The following is a 23,852-nucleotide window of genomic DNA, read 5'->3' as shown; positions in this document are numbered from 1 at the left end:
CTGCCCACCTCAGGGGGCCTGTGAGGAGTGTCAGATGTGGCCTCCTGCCCAGAGCTCTTCCCTACAATCTGGAGCCAAGAGTGGGTACTTCAAACAGTGGGCAAGAGTCCCTTCACGTCATAGAGCGATGAGGGAACACAGGCAGTAGAGGATGGTGGGTCTGGGCATCCTGGCTTTCTTGGGCTTGGTGGAGACCTGTCCAGACGCTGCCCAGCCTCTGGTTTCTCTTGACAAGCGCTTCTCCCACACATCCCCTCGGGCACATGTCACATGAGTGTTTGTTGGTTCTTTTGCAGAGTCCTGTATTGCAATATCTCTACTACCTTGCTCAGATCCCTATTGCCATGTCTCCTCTCAGCAACAACAGCCTGTTTCTGGAATATTCCAAGAACCCGCTTCGGGAATTCCTGCACAAAGGACTGCATGTCTCTCTCTCCACCGATGACCCCATGCAGTTCCATTACACCAAGGTGAGGAGGTGGGGGAAGTGCAGTGGTATCCCAGCAGGCATCAGGCCTGGCCTGCTCCCCAGCCCCTGCCACTGTGAAGATGTGAGCTCAGAGCCCAATTTTGTTTTGGGTGTAGTGTGGCTTGGTGAAGACAAGGGGTGGGCCTGTGGTGAGGGGAGTCTTTGCCTTTCCTCAAGTCCACCTTTTTTGGATGTATCTCTGTGATATTGGTACAGTTATTAGAACTCTGTATTATATTTCCTTTTATTTGTGAAGTGGCCATAAAACCATTTCTTCTTTAAGCTAATGGAGTCTAATAGTCTAATACACCATGCATTCAAAAATTGAGGCAAAATTTTTAAAATTAATAGTACTTGTCCCTTTAGGGGAGGGCAGGTTTCACTGTGTATCCATGGCTGGCTAGAACTTGATATGTAGACCAGGCTGGCCTCGAAATCACAGAGATCTTCCTGTCTCTGCCTATGCCTCTGGAGTGCTGTGATTGAAGGCATGTGCCGACACACCTGGCTTTGTTGATAGTATTTTTATGATTATGCTTTGGGTCTCTGGGAGGAGAGAAAGGAAAGATGATGTCATGCATGGGAACAGCCACAAGTGTTCCCAGAACATTCTACTGGTGTTGACAAGATCAGCCACTGATTAGCAAAAAATAGATGCTGAATTGTCCTGGGCGGGGCTTCTGCAGGCTTGCAGCGCCCTGACCCTTTACACCCAGGGTGGAAGCCATTTCGGAGCTTCCTCCCGTCTTTGTTGTGTCTATGGTGCTTTATGGTGTGAGAGGCTAGGGATGCTTTTAAAAATATTTACAAACTCACTTAAAACCAGTAATGTAACACCCTGGTTTCTTTCTGAGTGTAAAAATCTTTCACCTTTACAAAACAGTAATGCATTGGTTTGATGCCTGTAATCCTAGCACTGGGGGTGGGGGTGGGGGCTGCTGAGGCAGTGGCCAGCCTGGGCTACAGATGAAAGCCTGCATCAAAACAAAAACAACCAAGAAACTAAAAACAACGATGACACCACACACACACACACACACACACACACACACACACACACACACACACACATCCTCCACCCATCCCAAATAGTAATGGAATCATTAAGTATTGTATAAATAGCAAAAAATGTTATGAAAATATTTCCCAAAACAACAATCCCAAGAGGAGTGGCGTTGTTCTGCAGTTTGCTTGAATGTCTCACTTAATAGAAGACAGCTGGGTTCCCATCTCCGCCTCTGCATTCAATTTCTTGAAAAGTACCCGAAAGCAATTCTGCCTCACAACAGCCACAGAGTTCCCAACTGGAGTTGGCAAAAGGTCTCTGAGTCCCAGAGGTCTTTGTAACCACAGTTTAGCCCCTCAGCTGGAGGCGCTCTGGAGATAAAGAAAGGGCTGGTGATGGATGGCAGATAGTTCCCAGCCAGGAGATAAGGCTGGGCCTTGGCTAAGCCCAGCCCTTAGGGATTGCATCATCTCCCCACGTGGAGGGAGGGAGTCTTTCTTGTTCTTATTTAATGTTACATTTTCCTCATTTTAACTTTTATTTTTGAACATTTTTATAAAAATAGTGTGTTAAATAAAAAGCAAAGCTAGCCAGCCATGGTGGCCCACGCCTTTAATCCTAGCACTCCGGAAGCAGAGGCAGGCAGATCTCTGAGTTCGAAGCCAGCCTTGTCTACAGTAAGTTCCAGGAGAGCCGGGATTGTTACCCAGAGAAACCCTGTCTCGAAAAACAAAAACGAAGCAAACAACAACAACAAAAAAAAGCAAAACTAAGAGCAGACACTAAAAATGTGCCTGACCGGGGAGAGCGGGGGTGGGGGGTGGGGGGGTGGGGGGGGGGGGGGGGGGGGGGGGGGGTGGGGGTGGGGGGCTGGAGAGATGGCTCAGCAATTAATCAGCACTGGCTGTTCTTCCAGAGGACCAGGGTTCAATTCCCAGCACCCACGTGGCAACTCAGGACTAACTCCTGTTCCAGGGGATCTGACACCCTCACAAAGACATACACACGGGCAAAACCTCAATGCACATAAAATACAAATAATTAAAGTTGTGCCCGACTACAGGGGAGCTGAACTTTTGAGGCAGGCCGTCGGCCTTGTGTAAGCGCCAGCAGAAGGGCCAACAGCTTAAATCAATCTAGACCTTGATTACAACTCCGCTCCAGGTGGTTATAGGAGCCCTGGAACCAAACTACTAGTTGCACTGTAACAGTTAATTACACCACAACAGTTAACTAGTTGAGCTGCTTGACCAAGCTGTTGCCAGTTGGGTTCCCTGGGCTCGCTTGGCTCGCTTGGCTGGCTTCTGTTTTTCTGTCAAAGCCTCCATCACTTTGTTAGTCAGTCCCTGAGGCTGCGGCTTTGGGGAGCTGCCGCACTCAGATGCTTGGGTCTCGTTTGTATGAGCGCTCCTACGTTTACCTAAGGAGCCGCCCTTTTATTTTTTTATTTATTTTTATTTTTTAAAGATTTATTTATTATGTATACAGTGTTCTGTTTGCATGTATGTCTGCACTCCAGAAGAGGGCACCAGATCTCATTGTAGATGGTTGTGGCCACCATGTGGTTGCTGGGAATTGAACTCAGGACCTCTGGAAGGGCAGTCAGTGCTCTTAACTTCTGAGCCATCTCTCCAGCCCGCCTCCCTTTTAATAAGCACTGTCAAGGAAGAGCAGGACCCCAGCTTTCTGACACACTAGGCCCCCAGTGCTGGTGAGCAAACAAATCTAGAAGTCTCCTTGATTTATCTCCACTTGGTGACCCACAGTTGCACACAAACAGATCTCCGGGGCTTGGAGTTTAAGGTGTGAGCTTGTTTGATGATCGCAGTGCGAGTCGGTAGAGGAAAGCCATGGGAGAGCGCTTTTCGTGTTCCAAGGCTGAAGGTTGTCTCTCTCATCTAACCTGTGTGCTCTGGGGCGGGGTCCAGGAAGCACTCATGGAGGAGTATGCCATCGCAGCCCAAGTGTGGAAGCTGAGCACATGTGATCTGTGTGAGATTGCCAGGAACAGCGTGCTGCAGAGCGGCCTCTCGCATCAGGTGACTGTGATGGGCTTGTCTGCCCTTCCCCCTGCACAAATGAGCACATAGAATTCTGTGCACAGGGTGCCTGCTAGGCCCCGGGATAGGAGAGACAAGCTGAGCAAGCCAGGTCTCAGGAGCACTGACATTCAGGCCCCAGCAGAAACCTTGGGGGGCCATCACGGCTGCCCCTCATCTACCTCAGACCTGCCCTCCTCCTTCCCCTTAACTATTTTTCTCCATAGCATGCTGCACTGCAGACACTGTGCCATGCATTTCCTCATGTGTTTTTCAGTTTCCCTTTCGAATGGAAGTTGAGTGCAGAGGCTCGTTCCATGTTATGTTGCCAGGCCCTAAAATAGTCCTGGCAAGAGCAGGCACTGAGCGCACACACGAGACTCGGCACCTTTGTGTGGCTCCCTTGAGAATCGGCTGTGGAGCCAACATTGAGAACCGGGGCTTCTGCTCAGGGGATGTCATTTGAACAGGAAGAGGCGGTCTTACAGGGTCTCCGGGGAGATGACAGTTAAAGGTCTAAGTGCTGTGTGAGTTGTTCTGGGATCTGGCCTCTCTAGGAACACATGACTGCCTGCCCATGTCACCTCTCAGATGGGCTTCCTTGTTCCAGTCCTTCACTACCCAGCGTAGGCCCATGGGTTCTCTAATTCTCTCTCCTCTCTCACAACAATGGAGGGAATGGCCAAGTGGTCAGATTTGGAGTCCCATGGGAGGAAGATGTCCCCGTGGAGGATCAGCTTTAGGGACACTAGACTGTATGCTGGGGCTCACGTCAAAGCTGTCTGTGTGGATACAGACATGAATCTGGTCTCACTTCTCCTTCTCTTGGCCTGCAGGAGAAGCAGAAGTTTTTGGGTCAGAATTATTACAAAGAAGGACCGGAGGGCAATGACATCCGCAAGACAAATGTCGCGCAGATCCGGATGGCGTTCCGCTACGAGACCCTGTGCAATGAGCTCAGCTTCCTGTCCGATGCCATGAAGTCTGAGGAGATCACAGCCCTGACCAAATAGGCCCAGCGTTCCACACACACTTTCACCTTTCGGTTCAATTTCAAGTCTGCTGGGGTGAATGGTGGCCAAGATCTCAAACGAGGGCTTCTGTCTGTGACAAGGCTGCCTCTGAAGAAATCTCAAATTCCTGATTTGGGTTGCACTTTATCAACATGCCCATTCTGTTAGCGTTTCTGAGCCAGATGCTGGCCACCTCTGGCGGGGGAGCTGGGAGCTGGCACTTGTGTCTACCTGTTCCTGATTTTCCACGTTTCTCTTGGGATTGCCAGTGCTTACATGGTTGAGGCTGGGACTTTGCAAGGCTGAATACCAAGTGACACACGGCCTGTGCGGTGTCTGCCACACTCCTCTCAGCAGGCGCTGTGGAGTAGTTCCCATTTCAGCATCTCATGGCTGGCCGCCTTAAACCCCCTTCAAAGCCCCCTTTCATAAAGGGGCTACTTTGAGAGAAAACACGAGGCTCCCGTTGATGATTTGTTTTTTTGGTGTTTCGAGACAGGGTTTCTCTGTGTAGTTTTGGTGCCTTTCCTGGAACTCACTTGGTAGCTGGCCTCGAACTCACAGAGATCCGCCTGGCTCTGCCTCCCGAGTGCTGGGATTAAAGGTGTGCGCCACCACCACCCGGCTGATTTGTGCATTTTTAAAATGCTTTTCTTCACCTGTCTAGCCCCTCCTCCCTTCCTCGTTAGGAAGCCTAGTGCGTCCACTGATACCACGACTCCTGTTGTGTGTTAATATTCCTCACCCAGGACTCAATGAGGCATCTCAAATCGTGGACTGTGAATCCATTTCATGGACCACTCCAGGGCTGGGGAAGACACAGGGTGAGGGTCTGTTAACATCATATTGTCCTTTTAATGAAGGCCTTTGAAAAGCACAGGACCTCTGTTCCTTTTGGTTCTAATAGCCTGTGATTGCAGCTGTTACCACCTTCCCAGGAGTCAGCGCAGGGCAGTGAAACACTCTTAAGGACACACAGGACTAGAACCAGGCCCCTGATCCAGTCTTTCTCCCACTCTTCCTTTAGGCTTCACAAATGTTAGATTTTTTTTTTTAATCGCTTTAACATGGTACATTTTATTTGAAAACACAGATTTCTTCAGAAGCTATCAAGGTCCCAGGGACCAGGTAGAAAGTTTTTAAGATCAATGTGGAGTTAAACTTTATCAGACTACTCATCTTTGTTACTAGTGCCTAGAACACAGTAGGTGCTCAATAAATGCATATGAAATAACTGACTGACTTTCTCTTTTGGCATCCGTGTGTGCAGAATACTCAACAATGTTCAAAGACCTTCCTATTCACAAGGTAGAAGTCCTTCTGAATCACTGTTAGATGAAACTAATTTTACCTGGAAGATGCTTATTTGATTCTAGAGTATCTCATCCTGTGACTGTTGCTCTCCCAGTGGTCACTGCAGCTTATGGAACCATGCCATCCTTTTACTAGGCAAATCTACTATCTTACATGGCTGAATATGAAACTGAATGAAAGCCTGTCATTATCTGAGGGATTGTTTTTGAAAAGCCTCCATTTGTATACATTTGCCCAAACATAGCAAGTATTGTACAGATTTTTCATTGTATCAAATACTTTTCTAAAAAAAACTACAAATAAAGTCTCTTAGGACTGTGACTCAATAGAGCAAATGTTTATTGTTTTAAGATGGGGCAGAGTGAAAAGCTGTGAGAAGTGGAGGGCATTCACGAGGAAAACCCAGAATTTGCGAGCCGAAGCTCAGACCTTGCAGTGGTTATCTGGAATCTTTGCTAGCTTCTGCCTGCCCACAGGACATCAGCAGAACCACACCTCGAGTTCTTTTCCTGAATGTTCTGTTAGTCTGTTTGCCAGCATGTGCAGTGTCTTACACAGCCTGAAAGCTTCCAGGCTCTGGTTTCTCTAACACATTATGTTTTATTACATCCTGTATTTCACTGAGCCTCCTGGGGGCTGGGGGTGAATCCCTGCTTTTGTTTGTTTTAGTTTGGAAGCAAAGGCAAGTGTATGTGGACCCAGGTTTCTAAAGGGACAGATTCCAGACAGTGCTCTGGCCAATTCCTAAGGGCAGATGGTTGCCTTATATCTTATTTAAGGTATGCTGCTGAAAACCAGCCCCTTGGTCCATCTGCTCACTTTGTCTTGAATGAAAGCAGGTTTAAGAGCGTGTCTGGCTTCCTCAGTAGTTACTGCTTGCTGAGGGGTGGGCTCATCATTCTCTGGGTCTTCAACACAAATGAAGGTAACTGGTTGTGCGGCATGTGCTGTTCTGTGTCTGCTCCATGACTGTTAGAATAACCATAATGTCAATAAAAAAAGGAACATAGAGCACAGACCAGCAGCCTCTGGGCTTCTTACCTACAGGGATATTCTGTAAAGTAGAAGACAGTGAAGAGCTAGGCCTAGAGTGGCATATTTATCAAAGTATATTGGAGGAGGCTTTGTGCTTTTGATAGCAGTGTGTATCACTATCACAGGATGGTTGTCAGGCACCAGCGGACTCTCCTCTAAGCTGCTACCTCCTGCTTTCCTTGTGGGCAGTGAGACTCAAGGCGCTTCTCTACTGACACCCTTTTACATGGGAAGCACAGAACTGCCGGGGTGCAGTGCTCAATCCTCTACTCAGTCTAATGGGGTAGTAGGGCAGAAAAGGCAAGCAAAGTCACACATTGTTTACACTGCCATTGTGTTGTCCCTCATCGATGCGGGTGTGAGCTGACAAAGCAAGCTTTAGTTGAGAAACACCCCCAAAGCAAGGAAACTCCCAACACCACAAATGCAAATTATTCATACTATCTTTTAATGAACCCAACTTCCCAGTGTTAAAAATCAGGGAACCAAAAGGTTTCCAAGCAGCCTTATTACCCAGATATATATTAATATAAGGAAATCATCTCAAAACAGCACGCAAACACAATCCCCAGAGCACAATATAAAAGTCTTCTAATAAATATAAATATTTAGTACATAAGAATGTGAAATTATATAAGCAAAAGTCTGTCATTAGCTAATGTTCACTTGCAAGGTTTACTTATTGCACATTGCATCAGTTTCTCCTAAGAATAAAACAGCTTCCGCTGCTCTCAGTCTTTACAGCAGTACACAGCTAAACTCATCTTCTGAAATCCAGTGTCTACAGCATCCGAGTCAACCCAGTTACTGAGTGAGCAGAGCACTAACAATCCAAATTACAAAGGGTCCCCAGAGCAGGAGGCAGTTCACACATTGCAGAAGGCACACGATTCTCTACTATGGTAAGTGCATTCAGTATTATTTTAAAAAGACAAAGCTGTATAGAGTAGAAAAGGTGTATATATACTCGTGAGACAAAGTGACAACTTTATGATCGGATACTACAGCAGGCAGGCCCTACCTACCATCCATATATGAAGAAAGATGGGCAAAGAGCTTTGCTCATTTACTTGATGAGGCGAGGGGAGACACTGGCATCTCACAGTGGATCAGTTCATATCTTGGAGCTCAGACTGTAAGGAAAGGGCTGTGGACAATATCAAGTCACTGGATTCACCGTTTAATTCCTTCACATGTGAAGGATTCTGGGGAAGCAAAGTTTTGTCTATTGCTGAAAAGATACCAAACCCATAAAGCTATGTTCTTCATTTTCAGAAACATTTTTCAATTAGGCAATTTGAATTAAACCAGCAAGACTAATCCAAAAGGACAATTTCGATTTTTAAGGCTGGAAAATATTTCAGAGGGTCACTTATCTCAGGGTTTTAAAAATGTTCCACAGAGCACTTGAGAATCAACAGAGGAAGTTGAAACATCTGCAAATACAAATTTTAAAACGTTTTAAAGATTTATTTTTGGGGTGTGTATGTGACAAGTATTCAAGTGCCTTAGAAGGTCAGAAGAGGGCACTGGATCCCCTGGAGCTGGAATTACAGGCTGCTGTGAACAACAAACACAGGTGCTGGGAATTGAACTCAGGTCCTCTGCAAGAACAGCAATTGCTCTTAACCACTGGACCAGTTCTCCAGCCTCTACCCACAATTTTTTTGAAACAGGGTCTCAATGTAGCCCAGGCTGGCCTTGAATTCACTGTGCAGATGAGGATGTCCTTGAACTTCTCACCTTCCTGCTTCCCCCTCTCAAGTGCTGGGGTTCCAGGTACCACCAGGACTGTTTGTTTTTATGCGGTGCTGGGATGGAGCCCAGGGCTTCACATATGCTAGGCAAACACTCTACCAACTGAGCCACACCCCCAGTCCTGAAATATTATTTTTACAAAACAAAAGCTTCTCATCACACCAATTTGTTACTCACTAAATTCTAATGAAACTGTATCACCAATCATTGTGATGTTTTCCTACACTGACGTAATGGTGACCACACTGTACGAAGCTGATAAAAAGGACCCCTATATTAATAAAATGCAGCTTCTGTATAACTGCAGTAGCATGTGTGCATACACTCGGTGCATATGGACTCTCACATTTTACTGGAAGTTTCACTGCTAAGGTTTGAAAACCACAGATACAGTCTGTTTCCCAACAGGAGCCTACAGCAGATAAAGCTGGCTGTCTCGGGCTGGGAAACATCACACACAGCCAGGCCAGGCCAGAGGCCAGCACTGCACCGGCCTCCACACCCGCAAGGACTCCTCAGCCATTTGGTCCTTCACTGTCCCGTCGTGACAGTTGGTAGACAACTGAAGTCTTCAGTATTTGGGGGGCAGAATCAAGTCAGGTCTTTTTCTTTGAAAGGGAGTTTATTTGCATGCTCATTAAGATTTTAATCAAAAAATCAATAAGCAGCAACTTCAATCATGTACCTTTGTACTTAGGAAAATAGGAACATTTGCAATTAATCAGTGAGAAAATTTCTATGGAATGCTAAAATTTCTTCAAGGTGACTTGATTTCATGCACTAGTTTTATTATAGGCTGAACTGTTAACATCAACGTTCTTACTCCATTAGCCATGGCCGGGATTGGCCGAGGGCTGTACTCCTATTACCGTACTCTCTTCAGACTTCGAAGGAGTTCAGAGAAACGGGAAGAAAGGTAATCGCTCTCTGGATTTCAGAGGTTTACAAATGTGTGGTGAAAAGCTTCATCTGATCTTCCTTTTCTTTTAATCTAAGAGAACTGAGGAAACGGAAGCCTCTGAACAGTGTCTTTCTCTAAAGTAAACACTCTAGCTCAGGACTGGATGACTCAGTGTAACCTGGAAATATAAACGTGTGTCTGCAATAAAAAAAGATTTCCTTTTGAAAAGCCAAGCCACATGGGCACTATGAACACCTCCCCAAGTCCAGAGAACAGCCACAAAGATTCTTCCAGTGGAGTCCATCTGCAAGACGAAGTCCCAACCTCGAAGTCCTTCTCCGAGTGCTGCAGCACGATAAAAAGCAGTCCCAGAACCCACTGCTGAAGTTCCACAGACATCAGGAAGCAATGGGGCCTGGTAGAAAAGGATCCAGAATGAACCACAAGGGGGCGGAGTGCACGCTCCTCAGGTCCCGGCAGAAGCAACTCCCACTGAGACGTTAGTTTCACTCCTTTATCTCAGATGGCTACAACCTTGAACACTCTCAATTGTAAACCTAGCTAAAAAGACACAGAACACCCCGTCCCTGAAAAGCAGTAGTGTCAAGTATTGCTGCTATCTGTAGCAAAGGGCTCAAGAGCAACCAAGACCAGGGGGACAGCGGGGACCTGGCCAAACAGTAGCAAAGTGTAACCCACCCTACCTGGAAGACATGGGAGTTTATTTCAGAATGGGACATATCATCAGAATAGCAAAAATAAGAGGGTGGGAAACCTGATCTTCCTGTGTGCACCGCACCCCTCCACTCCTCCTCTGGGACCACAGTGTATTTGGAGCTCACAAGAACAAGAGTCTTCCCCACTCAGGGCCTGTGGGGCTGGCCTGCCTCATCAGCCATATTAAGAATATAGTTAGCCATGTCATCTTCAGTGGGTGCATCTGACACCACCCACGATTCGTTTGCTCCAGTCATCTGTAGGCGACAAATGGGGCAGTTCCTGTGTCGATCACTCCTGTCAGGGAAGTCCAAGCAAAACAAGTTTGTTTTCTTCCTTTTTCTAGAAAACAGGTTTGTTTGAAAAGTACACGGCTTTAAACAATGCAAACAACATAAAAGAACACAGTGAAGAATTACTATTTCTCCTCATGCCAACCTTTATTCCTCTTCCCCAGGCTCTTCCCTAGTTGTCTAAATATGTTACTAGGGATGGATTAAAACCTCAGCTTGTAGGAAACAAGGAAGTAAGTACATGTCTCCCTGACCTTGTACTCCGATCCACATATCCTAGAAACCATCGTGTACCAGCACATGCTATTTTATTCCTTGTTTGTTCATTTGCGACAGTCTTGCTCCACAGCCACCTAGGCTAGCCAAGCCTTGTCACCCTCCTGCTGTCAGCGTGCTCAGTGCTGGGACTGCAGCACCCACCACACCTGGACTTCAGTTCACCCTGTTAAAGGCACGTGCCGCATGGATATGCTGGGCCAGATATAAGTACGCTCCAGTAGAGACACCACGTCCCCCATCTTGTTCGCGACCACCAGTCAGGATCTTTAATTCTTATTCCTGTATCTGAGTAAATTTTCCTTTATAATAAAATTCCTTATGTGTCCTAAGAGGAAGCTACCTCTTACCAATGGGAGAGTTGGTCAAAGTGTAAAGTTTAAATATTTATTTTTACTTAAGTGGAAGCCACTGTGCCTTGGGACTCCTGTTTGGCCAGGGGCAGTAAAGAGTATTACCAATTATTATTCTGAGTAATAAGGCCATTTTTTTTTTTTAAGATAAAGAGTCTTTATGCAGCCCTGGCTGGGACAGAACTTGCTATGTGAACCAGGCTGGCCTTGAACTCACAGAGATCTGTCTGACTCTGCCTCCCAAGTGCTGGGATTAAAGGCGTGCATCACCACATACAGAAAAATAAGACTTTTAACAAATTAATTACAATTAAAGGTCTGATAAAATATCCATTGGTTCAAAACCAAAAAAACTTTAGGAAATTGTACAAAGACAGAGCATTTGAGGTTTTAAAACAAGAGATAACACTTACATACAGGATAATTTTCTGATACAGAATATATATATGATTACTTAAGATTATGTCTTTCAAAGGAATTTCTCTTATCAAATACTACTTTGGAAACTTAAGTACCGTAGTCAAGTTAGACATACATTATGAAAGAAGAGAGGCAATGTTTTTCTCTTCTCCCAGTGAAATTGGGGCCAAAACAACCAGTTCATCAACTGCTCTTTTGCTTTTGTACAAAAACTGAGAAGCTTACTCCAAAAACTAGATGTGAAATTTGGAGTTGGCATACATTATTTGGTTGATTTAGGGCTCTCACTTTTCTGTACATAAAACATCACAATTTAAAAACAGTCAATTTCTGCTTCTGGCCAGCAGAAACCTGCTTTACTTTCTATGGCAGTTTGAAAGAAAATGACCCCCAAATGGAGTGGCACTATTAGGAGGTATGGCTTTGTTGGAGTGGGTGTGGCTTTGTTGGAGGAAGTGTGTCACTGTGGGGATGGCTTGAGGTCTCATATATGCTCAAGCTACACCCAGAGTCTCAGTCCACTTCCTGTTGCCTTCTGATCAAGTTGTAGCCAGCACCATGTCTGCCTGCACACCATCATGTCTCACCATGATGACAATGGACTGAACCTCTGAAAATAGAATTAAATGTTTTCCCTTTGTAAGAGTTGCTGTCATTATGGTGTCTCCACAGCAACAGAAACCCTAACTAAGACATCTTCCCACTTAAAACAACTTCCCACAGGACACAGTGTCCAAAGGAAGGGTGTTGGATGCGGTTTCATATAAACCACTGGACATAGACAAGGCGTGACTCCCAAGAGGTGAGAAGCAAAGTGAGCCTGTGCTTGCGGGCGGGCCAGCTGCCCTGTGAGTTTCCAGGACTCAGAGAAAGAAGTAGGGGAGCTTGGAGGCCTGGCAGGCTAGTGAAGAAGCATCTGAGGCAAGGCAGCTAGAGTTCACAGGGCAGAGCACTGTACAGCAGAGCCACACAGAGGGAGTGCCAAGAGACAGCAGGCCCTTCACTGAACAACGGACCACATCAGTGTGAGCACACGAGCAAATGCCAGCAGGCTCAGATTTGAGCGGCGTATGCAAAGGCCTCGGAGCGCACAGGGTTGTGCTCCCCGGGCCAGACTGGACCCTTCTAACTCTCGGAGCATTGAGTAGAGCACTCTGAAGGATTGTGTCACATCAGTGGAGCATAAGTAACAGGAAACTAAACTTTGCTCTGGTTCTGCTAACAAACTGTAAAAGCAGGATTCCAAAGGGTCAAAGTACTTCTAAGTAAGTGAATCATATTCCAAAACAAAGCTTTAATATTAACAATAATAAAAATATTCACTAATAAGAAAGGTAAAATTCATATCTGGTCCTTAGAAAACACTAGAAGGCAGATAAGCAACTGAAAATACTGTAAGACACAATGAGGAGGAAAAACCATAAAATCAATGCAGACCTCATTAGAACTAGCAGATAATGAGAAGCTGTAACTATAGCCACATAGTCAAAGTACTAGAGAGCCACGACATTCAATGGACAGAGAAGTGAGGGCTAGAGTCTACATGGGAAACAAACATTAAAATACAACACAGTGACTGTCCAAACGAGGTACAAATCAGGGGGTCTAACACACGGTAATGGAGCTCACAGGAGGAGAGTGGAAAGGAGGATATAAGAGATTTGAGAAAACAATGGCTCAAAAATTTCCAATGTCACCAATACCATCAACCTACAATATCAACAAACTCCAAGCACAAGAAACCTTAGGTGGGGGGCGGGGATGACGACAAGGCACCTCCTACTCAAACTGCTTAAAAGCAGTGAGAAGATAAAGACTTGCCCCAGGCCGAAGAGAAAGGAAGGCACACTGCCCAGAGGGGAACAATAAGGAGAAAGTGTCCCAGGAACACAAAGCAAAGTGATGAGGTGGAACCCAACACGGAAGTCTGGGAGGAAAAACACTCTTGGTCTAGAATGTTGTATCAGAAAAGGTATCTTTGAAAAACCATGTTTAGATGTTTAATAGAATCATCAAGACATTCAATAGAATCTGCAGAAGAAGGTTCCCAAAAATACTAAGTGGATTTAATAAGACACCAGGATACAAGATGGATGTGAAATGACTATTGTCTTCTTATATACTAGCAACAAACAAAAACGAGTTAGGACAGCACAAAACTGTAAAACACCCAAAGACAAATCTGAGATCTGCAACACTGAGCACTATAAAACTGCCTGCAGAATTCAGAGGCCTACCTAAACATTATGAAGCCACTGTCCCAAACTGATGGAGTCAATATGGTATCAATCAAGGTCTCTGTAGGCTCTTTTGTGGAGTTTGATACACTAATTCTATACTTCCTACTAAAGCACCAAAGCCCTGAACCAGTCCACATGACCTTGGAAAGGAGAGATTTGTAAAGCAAGGAAGCAGGACAAATGAGACTGGAGTAAAAGAGTTTATATCAGTGGATGGAAGAGTCCAGAACTGATTTATACTCGAACAACTAATTTCAAAAAAGGTTCAAGCCAATTTAGTAAAGACAGGCTTTCAGCAAACTAAAAATGGAGCACAGACTTAAATATGAAACCCTAAACTTGTAGAAGATTAATAACATCTATGCTCTTGAGGCAGAAAAAGATTTCATAGATGGGGTCAGTGTCTGCCACAAATTGAAATTCAGTTTCACGAAAACAAAAACCTTCTCCTTCAGAGACATTCTCAAGAGAAAAAAGACAAGCCACAGAGGGGGAGAAATATGTGCAAGTCACAGGACAGAAGCAAAACTTCCAATAATGAAATGGGCAAAGACTTGAACAGACCATCACCTAAGATGCACAGACGGCAACTTAGTAGTCAGCAAGGGATGTGAGAGCCACAGAGAACTACCTACCCACTGGCGGATTACAATGCTGGTCAGAATGCCAAAGACAGTGGACACTTCTATGTGGTACTGGAGAGGGCGCAAAAAAAGGTAAGAAGGAGCCAGGTGTGGTGGCACACATCTATAATTCCAGAGTTGGGAGGCTGAGGCAGGAGGATTGCCACAAGTTCTAACTGAGGCATGCCTGGGCTATACTCAAAAGACAAAAAAAAAAAAAAAAAAAAGAAAAAGAAAAAACCTTTTTTAAAGTTTGAGACTGAGTTGGCAATTTCTTGAGAAATATCTGTTATATATGATCTAGCCACTTGAGGTAGCTACCCAAGAAAAATACATGTCCATAAAAAATACTTGTCCACAAATATACACAGAAGCTTTTATTTGGCACTTATCTGTACCTACAACATGGTTAAATCTCAAGATGATTACATGGAATGAAAGAATCTAGACAGCAGAGAGAACACTATATGGTGCCACTTTAAAACGTCTAGCAAATCCAAAGTATTTTCAGAAAATGAAAGCATTTTACAGCTGCTTAAGAATCAGGCTACAGGTGATTCTGGGGAGTGACAGATTTGCTCCTCATCTTGTTGTGACAGCTTTCATAAATATGCACATAAATTAAAGCGTATCAGATTATACTTCAGATACATGTAGCTTATTGCATGTCAATGATAAATTCTCCTAAATGCTCCATTATCTTGTAAGCAAATGACTTTAATTAGTTGACTAAATAACTCTCCAGATCATACAGCTGAGAATTTGTTCCTCTACACATACATAGAGAATTATGGGGGGGGGGGAGAGGGTGCTGAAAAGGGCAAAGTAATTCTAGATTCAAACCAGGCATCAAGATTCTTAGTGTCTGGCCAGGCGGTAGTGGAGCACACCTTTAATCCTAGCACTCGGGAGGCAGAGACAGGCATATCGCTGAGTTCAAGGCCAGCCTGGTCTACAAATGGGAGTTCCAGGACAGCCAGGGCTACACAGAGAAACCCTGTCTCCAAAAACAAAACAAAACAAAACAAAAACAAAAACAAACAAACAAAGATTCTTACAGTGTCAAAACCAAGTCACATCTCCACACTTCATAAGCAATAGGTATAAAAAATACTTGAACTAGTGGGCAGCATACCATAAAACTAAAGTACTAAAGAGCGAAGCTCTCGTGGTTAGCACTGAAGTATTTGTATTTCCAGTTGTTTATTCATAATCCCAGCTGACCTCTGCTCTCCAAGGGCAGAGGATAACTTACCATTTATCAATACACTTCTGACAGAAGCTGTGAGCACAGGGCAGGATGAGGTCAGCCCGGCCGTCCATGCAGATACAACACTCCTCCTCATCAGTCAGCTGCTTCACCCTGAGTGTGAAAACGGAGCTGGAACAATGGCAGTCTCTGTCCACACACTTCCTGCTTTGTTCCACTGCCTTAAAAAGCATCAGTGAAGATCCACAGTATAAAGACAGCATGACTTACGTGCAAAGGGAACATCAGACCAAAATTAACATCTTTGGGGATAGCAAATACATTAGGGGAAGAAATACACCGGATCCATATGACTTAGCACTTCTGCTTATGAGCTTCCAATCTTCACCTGAGGGTGTAAGCAGCTGAGAACACAGTAGACTCTACAGAGTGATGGGGTGTCCTGACAGGGAAGTGTCAGAGTCAGGAGCAGAAAACCATTACAAAGAATAGCACTGCAAGCCAGAGAAAACGGGACCGACTGCCAGCGGAAGCTACTCCATGCCACTTCCTGCTTCCTTCCTGGTAGCAGTGAGGAGGAGGAAGGAACCGTGCTCTATCTGACCACTTGGAGCTGAAAGGGTACCCCTTCCTGCCGCAGACCCTGAGAGGCACACTGACAGAAGAGGATCACAGAGGACAGCCGGTGCAGGAAGAACCCAGGAACAGGCTGGAGACACTTATTCTGGAGAAGAAGGCTCAGTGGGAATTTGACTAGTTTTCAACATTTGAAGGACAGAAGGGATCAGACTTGTTTGGTGGAATTTCAGAGGCCATGCATGGCTGCTGCACTCAAGCAGGGCACTCTATAAATTAATACCATGACCGGTAAGGCACCCACACATACCGACCGCCGTTATGTGCCAGGCACTATGTGTATATCCCATCGATTAACTCCCCCAACTCTCTCTCCAGTCCTCTGGGGCAGATGCCATTGCTCTCAACCCTTTCAAGAGATGAGGAAACTGAGGAAAGAGAGGAGTTCAGGTTTGAACACAGGAAAGCTGGTTCTAGGGCCTTTGATATGCTGGCTGCAGAGGAGGGCCAGACTGAGACTACTCTGAGGACAGAGAACAAAAAGAAAACCTTCCTGGTAAGTGAAGCTATCTGCATGAGAAGAGGATTGCTTCTCTGCCCACTGAGTCTCACAAAGCTGTGGGGGCAAGTGGTAATGCAACTTCTAAGTACAAGCTGGTTTCCATTTGGTGAAATATGGCGCGCAGTCTTGATATTGTAGAGCACAGATAGAGCAGTTGCCAAGGATCAGTGGCATTGGAGCACCTCAGAGGTGGACAATCTCCAGCGCCTCCTCCAAACCACTGAGCTGCAATGGGCTAAACGTGAGTCCTAGCTCTGTCAATCACTCTCTAGTCACACACTTGTTCCTCTAAGCCCGCTTCCTCGTCTGCCAACTGTATTCCTGTGGAGCAACTGTTAGGACTGAATCAACTGCAAGGACTCAACAAACACTAGCCATTAACAGAACTATGCGTTGGAGGTGAAGCCGGACTGCTCCCCTTCTCCTTGCAAAGTCCTTTTCTATGACCTGGGGACCAGGGTACCACCAGCAGCCCACAACACATGAGCCAGGTGGGCTTCCCTAACCAACTGGCACTGCTCTTCCTGTAAGAGTAACCCTTTCATCATCTTCCTGAAGACGGCCCCAACAGGAAGAGAATGAATGCCACTTGCTTTTCAGTTGCTCAGTGTGTAAAAACCACTTTCAGCTTTCCAAACACTCAGAATGGAGCAAAAGTGCAACTGTGAATAAAGCAATAAAAGAGAAACTCCTGTCAAACACGTTCTGCAGGGCACAGTCACTGCAGATCATGCCATCTCCCAGTGTCCCCAGTAAGACGGGATATCAACATGCCTGGAAACACAGAAGTCTTTTTCCAATGAGGCATTTACAAACTTAAAAATGTCACATCAAGCAGCAGCAATGGGAGCTTGCAAGAGCAAAAGCATGGAAGAAGGAAGCACAGTAATCTACGAGGTCTGACAAGCAAGCGCCATCACAGCAGGCTCCGCTGACGTCATGTCCTGCAGCTAATGTAAGGTCAATACACATGCAACTACTTTTTCTCTCCTGAGGAGACTGCCAAGGCCTGGAGACGACACTGAAAAATTTAACTTCCAATTAGATAATTTCTGAAACAATTTTGCCAGATTCTTGGACCTACTTTTATAAATGGCTTTGAGTGCCTAAAAACCTATTAACGGGGAGGCATTAGTCGTTAATGTCATTAAATGCAAGAGACAGAGTGGGCTCCTGCAGAGTGAGCTGACAGACACACTTCTTGCTGTGAGTCACCTTAATCTGGGACAGTGAACAAATGAAGGACAGGAGAACCTCACACTGACCTGGCTATAACACAGGTAGAGGCAACAGGACGGAGGTGTCCCAGAGCACTAGGGAGATGTCACTGTGATCTCAGCACTTTGCCTAGTCACTGGAACTGTGTTACCTGGCACACATACCTGCCCATCCACAGACTAGCCTGACACGAGGTTACAGAGGATGGGTCCCCATCAGGCTCTTCAGAGGTGGAGCTCTGAGCCAACACTCCAGCAGCTTGACTTGTGATGTCTTTATAAAGCTGAATAAACTGGTATAAATTCATGATCCGTGATGCTTCCACAATACCACTGCTTTTGTTAATCTAGAAACATAACAAGGGGGGGGGGAGGCACAGACACACAATTCAGTGAGATATCTTAGGAACCAGAAACAGGAAATGAGAGTCTGATTAAAGAATATATACGTTCTCTTGAGTTGTGGAGTTCATCAGAGAACTTACTAAATTCTCCCATCTGACAGTCAAAAGAACCTTGCAAAGTTATCAGGCATCCTGTCTGGGGTTGCTAACGTCAGGTGATCTTCCCGAAGTTGAGAAATGAGATGTAGAGACTGGTATTGAAATGTTTTCACTTTGATGCTTTAATGAATTCTTTTTTGAGACAGGTACTTGTTACGTCACCCAGGCTGGCCCAGAACTGGAGATCCTCCTGCCTCCAGGTCCTGAGTGCCAGCATTCCAGGCCTGTGCTATCATTACAAGCTAACAGTTTTTAATTAAAGAATTTACTTATGGTATTCTGCTACAACCGAAAAGAAGAGGCTGACAGCTTCCTCCTCCTCCTCTTCTTCCTCGTGTGTGTGGATTTGTGGGAATGGGGGAGTGAGGGGTGCAGAGGCTAGCAGTTAACCTTGGGTAGGACACTGGCTACTTGCTCTGTCTGTTTGAAGTTCTCTCACTTGGCCTGGAACTTGCTGATTCTACTAGGCTCACAAACCAGTAGGCCTCGGGGATCCATCTGCCTGTCCCTGCCTCCTCGCTCCTGAGCTTACACGCATGCCATAACGCTTGGCTCTTTTCTTTTTTAAACACGGGTTCTGGAACTCAAACTCAGGTCCTCGTGTCTGCACAGTGCCCTCTACCAACTGCGCTACTTCTTCGGTCTGTTCTCGAACATCTTTATGCTACTTCAGGACTTTTAAACTAAAGCCAGAATGCCACGTTAAACTACAAAAAGTTAGCGAATTTTGAGATTCCACAAAATTTTATTTCCATGAAGTGGAACCAGTGGCCTGGAGAAAGTTCCTCTGTAGATTGTATCTCTACCCTCGCCACTTGACAATCTGATGCAAGATACTTGAAACAAGGATAGAGGACACTTTCATAAGACTTTAGAAAATCAGAGTGGAACATATATTATTTTTTGAAATAACTAAAGTCAGTAGAATGAGGAGGTAACACTTGAAGAGCTTGAGATAACCAGAGACTAGTTATAGATAAGAAGGCCTTCTTTTCAGCAGATGAGGTGGTAGAGAAATCTGTATGAAGCTAAGAGTAGTGGTACATTCCTGTAATCCCAGCATATGGGAGGCTGAGGCAGGGGGACTGCTTCAAGTTTAAGGCCAGCCTGTGATACAGAATGAGTTGCAGGCCAGTCTGGGTTATATAATGAGAATGTGTCTAAAAAAACAACCCAACAAAAAGTAAAAACAAAGGAACGATATGCAAAGACTGTGGGGACAGAAGTAAGTAGAGAAATCTTACATGTGCATCAACATAAATGGGATATAAGGTTAGAAACCATGTAGAGAGATGAACTGGCTAGGTGTGGTGGTGTACACCTGAAGGATTCCAGGACCCAGGAGGCTGGAAGTCACAGCAAGACTGTCTCAGAAAGACAGAAAAGGGCAGGGGGTAACAGTGAGCCTTAGGATTATGAAATGTGCTCATGGAAATGAAAATAGGAGATGACAGACTGTACATATGTTTAAAATTATCTCAGTAGTATTTGAATGAAAATGATGTTATAACTAATCATTTATTAATTGTTTACTATCTGAGACAGTAGTAAAAAATATTGAGACTCAAGAATAGGTCAGATTCCATACTGTGAAATGTAGAATCGTATCTAATATTCAAAAACCTGATTAAGTTTTGGGAAGCTAATATCTATGTGGAGATTCAAACATACAAGGTTCTTTGCAATAAAAAACTACAAACAGAGTAGAGAATAAACAAAACATGACAGGGCATTTACAGAAACATTTAGAATAAGCCTTCAGAGCTGAGAAAGGTGGGCCAGTATTCTTTTGAAACTGCATAACACAGAAGAAATCAACAAGGCGAGGTAGTGATAGAATATACAGAACTTCGCTGAGCTCAACAATGACTTTGACTTTCCAAGCACATAGGAAGCCACTGGAGTGCTTTGAGCCAAGACATATCTATTTCACACTTCAAATGTAATGAGGAAATGGGGCTGTGCTGAGAATACACTGAGGGACACCAGAACAGAAGCAGGGGCCACTTGGGAGGTGACTGGAATACTCCTGGTGTGATGGCTACCAGGAATAACAAAGTGGAGTGGACACAGTGAGAGCCTCTAGCTCCTGAACATGGTGGTCTGCAGCACTAAGGACAAAGTAAAGGACGACTGCAAGGTGTGAGTTCAAGCCCAAGTGGTGTAAGACACACACTGCATGAAGACCTGTCTGCATGCACTCGTGTGTGTGTGTGTGTGTGTGTGTGTGTGTCTGTCTGTCTGTCTGTCTGTCTGACACACACACACACACACACACACACACACACACACACTCTACCTGTGGGCATATGCGTGAAGTGCAGAGGTCAACCTTGGGCACTGTTTGCTCCTCAGGACACCTTTCACCTCTTCGACACAGGGTCTTGGGTTGGCTTTGAACTTACTAACTGGGCTAAGCTGGCTGGCCGGGAAGCCCAGCGATCCTGTCTCTGCCTCCCCAGTGCTGGGATTACAGTACTATGCATGGCTTTTTTTTTTTTTTTTTAAACTGTGGGTTCTCGGAATTGAACTCAAGTTTTCATGATAGCACGGCAAGGGGTTTGCTGACTAAACTTTTTTCCTCAGTCCTCTTATGAAGTTCCTTTTTTTTTTTTTTTTTTTTTGGTTTTTTGAGACAGGGTTTCTCTGTGTAGTTTTGGTGCCTGTCCTGGATCTTGCTCTGTAGCCCAGGCTGGCCTCAAACTCACAGAGATCTGCCTGGCTCTGCCTCCCAAGTGCTGGGATTAAAGGCGTACGTCACCACCACCGCTGAAGTTTTCTTAATAGCCACTTCAGTCCATAAACTTTGGGGTTTTATATATTTATTTATTTGATCTGTATCAGTGTTTTGCCTCCATGTATTTATGTGCACCTCATGTGTGCTGGTGCCTGAGGAGATCAGAAGAGGGCATCAGATTCCCTGGAACTGGAGTTACAGACGGTTGTAAGCCACCATGTGGGTGCTGGGAATTGAACCCAGGACTTCTGCAAGAGCAACAAGTGCTCTTAACTGCTAAGCCATCCCTCCAATCCCCTCAGTATGTAATTTTAATTAATTTAATAACTTTTCTAATGTCATACCCACAAAACACCCCATCTAAACAATTTAAAAATGAATTAAATGTTACTTGAGGATAATTAGAATAGTGTACAGACAGACAAGACAGGTCTTACTATAAATTCAGAAGGTTAAAATACAAATGCTTATAACTGTTTAAGAATCATAAATATGATGCTCTCAGGCAAATGTAGTGAGTACACCTTGTACATTCAGCACTTGGGGCAGTGAGGCAGACTAACCGAGTTTCGAGTTTTGGGACAGCATGGGCTATACCCTGAGACTGTTAACTCCCTCCAAATTTTTCCACACTAGACTTAACTCTTTCTAATCCAAATATTGGCTTCCCAAGATCAGTTGCAAAAAAATGCAAATAAAAATTCTTTGAATAGATCTACCAACAAGAAAAAACAAACAAACAAACAAACAAACAAAACATACAAAAGAAGGCGCTAATGGCCTCTGTCTTTAACACTTTTTACCCCTCAAGACTGGGTTTCTCTGTGTAGTCCTGGCTATCCTGGAACTTGCCCTGTAGACTAGTCTGGCCTTGAACTCAGATCCACCTGTCTTTGCCTTCTTAGTGCTGGGATTAAAGGCATGCTCCATTACTGCCCAGCTGTCTTTAATACTTTTATTTTTCTACTTAGAATCTTATTTCAAGAAAGAATTTTGCTGGGCATGGTGCTACACGCCTTTAATCCCAGCATTTGGGAGGCAGAGGCAAGTGGATCTCTGTGAGTTTGAGGCCAGCTTAATCTAAAAAAGAGTTCCAGGACAGCTAGGGCTGTTACACACAGAAACCTTGTCTCAAAAAATAAACAAACAAAAAAAGGAAAAAACGAATTTCAATAGAATACAGTAATTTAAACTTAACAATACAGAAACATAGTTAAAGCTTCTGGGGCAAAAAAGAATCTGACTAATAATAATATCAAACATTAACTCTGTATCAAAAGAAACAACAGAGAACCAAGGGATCAGAAGCCTGATATATTCTGATAGTTCTACAGTTTATAGAGGTCTCTTCCTTGTAAACTAAGTATTTTATGAAATAAGGATAGAGAGTTGAGTATAATTTAGGTAGCATGTGTACCAAACACAAGGAAAGCCTCAGCCGTGCCATGCAAAGGAGAGTATTTCTTCAACAGGTTTTTGGTCATCCAGTGCAAGTTGAGCTGCTGGATGCAAAGCACAATATTTCAGCCATGACATATAGTTGCAAGAAATAGTTTCTGCCCAAGGAGACACAGAAAAACTAGGGACTGAACAGACTATTCTTCTTTTAATTTAATTTGGATTGGTGTTTTTCCCTGCATGTATGTCTGTACGAGGATGTCAGATCTTCTGGAGCTGGAATTACAGATAGTTGTGAACTGCTATGTGGGTGCCGGGAATTGAACCCAGGTCCTCTGGAAGAGCAGCCAGTGCTCTTAACCACTGAACCATCTCCCCAGCCTGACTACTGTATTCTTAATGCTGAATGTCAGCAGTGAGGTAGAAACCAAGAGCCACTGGAATTTAGAAGAGGCGAGAGAATTCCTGTGAAGGGAGACTACAGATGAGATGGCACCTGAGCTGGATCTTTGGAGACATCGAGTGTCAACAGCAAGAGTGACGGGAGCAGCTGCTGACTGTCCAAGGACTGGTTCCACTTCAGTCGCCGGCACACCTGTTTGTATTCTGGTGTTCTTCACTCCCTGGACTGTCTTAGGGATCAATACTGGCTAGTCTGAGCTGAACCATTCACACCCCGCCGTGTGTGTGTGTGTGTGTGTGTGTGTGTGTGTGTGTAGAAGGTATGACTGAATATTGACCAATGGGTTATGGAGATCTCCTGGGCCTATAACCAGCTCTGGAGCCAGTGTATTGGGATTTGCTGATGCGTGAGAAAATAAACGGCTTTGGTTTAAACTAGTTTAAAACAAGTGTTCTGTGACTCCCAGCTGATGATCATGAAAGTGCATGAGGTGGACAGACATTGCAGGTGAGGGAACTTAATAAACAGAGGAACACCTTCAGTTCATTAACCCTGGTGGGCATGCAGAATGCAAAAGGGAATAATGTCCAAAACAGAAGTGCCCAAAACATGGGGTCACATGGTAGGCCCATGAATGCCACACTCAAGAGCAGGGGAGGTTTTGTACGCAGTGAGGACTGTGCAGTGTTAAGCAGGGTAGTGAGCTAAGGAAAGCTGTGCTTCAGAAAAGCCAGTGCATAGCAGCATAAACTGGAATGTAGAGGGTTCTGGAGGTGTGGAGATTAGCAG

At 44.8% G+C, this 23,852-nt stretch overlaps 2 protein-coding genes across 10 annotated transcripts in view; one reads left to right on the top strand and one right to left on the bottom strand.

Annotated features, from left to right (window-relative positions):
* Positions 1-5,074, top strand: part of Ampd3 (adenosine monophosphate deaminase 3) — a 46,365-nt gene extending 41,291 nt beyond the window's left edge. For 6 of the 7 annotated variants that reach the window (XM_028875831.2, XM_028875828.2, XM_028875829.2 and 3 more), the window contains exons 13-15: positions 297-470; positions 3,404-3,514; positions 4,351-5,074. In XM_028875831.2, the coding sequence (XP_028731664.1) occupies positions 297-470; positions 3,404-3,514; positions 4,351-4,527 (462 nt within the window). In that variant the 3' untranslated portion in view covers positions 4,528-5,074. Of the gene's footprint in view, positions 1-296; positions 471-3,403; positions 3,515-4,350 lie in introns of those variants that run through there. The other variant, XM_037211533.1, reaches the window with a different exon arrangement.
* The window catches only part of Rnf141 (ring finger protein 141), a 33,197-nt gene continuing 13,121 nt past the window's right edge, over positions 3,777-23,852 (bottom strand). For 2 of the 3 annotated variants that reach the window (XM_028875832.1, XM_028875833.2), the window contains exons 4-6: positions 18,188-18,369; positions 15,713-15,820; positions 7,302-10,549 (exon numbers count right to left, since the gene is read on the bottom strand). In XM_028875832.1, the coding sequence (XP_028731665.1) occupies positions 10,399-10,549; positions 15,713-15,820; positions 18,188-18,369 (441 nt within the window). In that variant the 3' untranslated portion in view covers positions 7,302-10,398. Of the gene's footprint in view, positions 4,345-7,301; positions 10,550-15,712; positions 15,821-18,187; positions 18,370-23,852 lie in introns of those variants that run through there. The other variant, XM_037211534.1, reaches the window with a different exon arrangement.

This window comes from Peromyscus leucopus, chromosome 1, assembly GCF_004664715.2.
Source record: "Peromyscus leucopus breed LL Stock chromosome 1, UCI_PerLeu_2.1, whole genome shotgun sequence".
In the NCBI taxonomy this organism is placed as follows: Eukaryota; Metazoa; Chordata; class Mammalia; order Rodentia; family Cricetidae; genus Peromyscus; species Peromyscus leucopus.
This window is presented reverse-complemented; position numbering and strand designations above follow the sequence as displayed.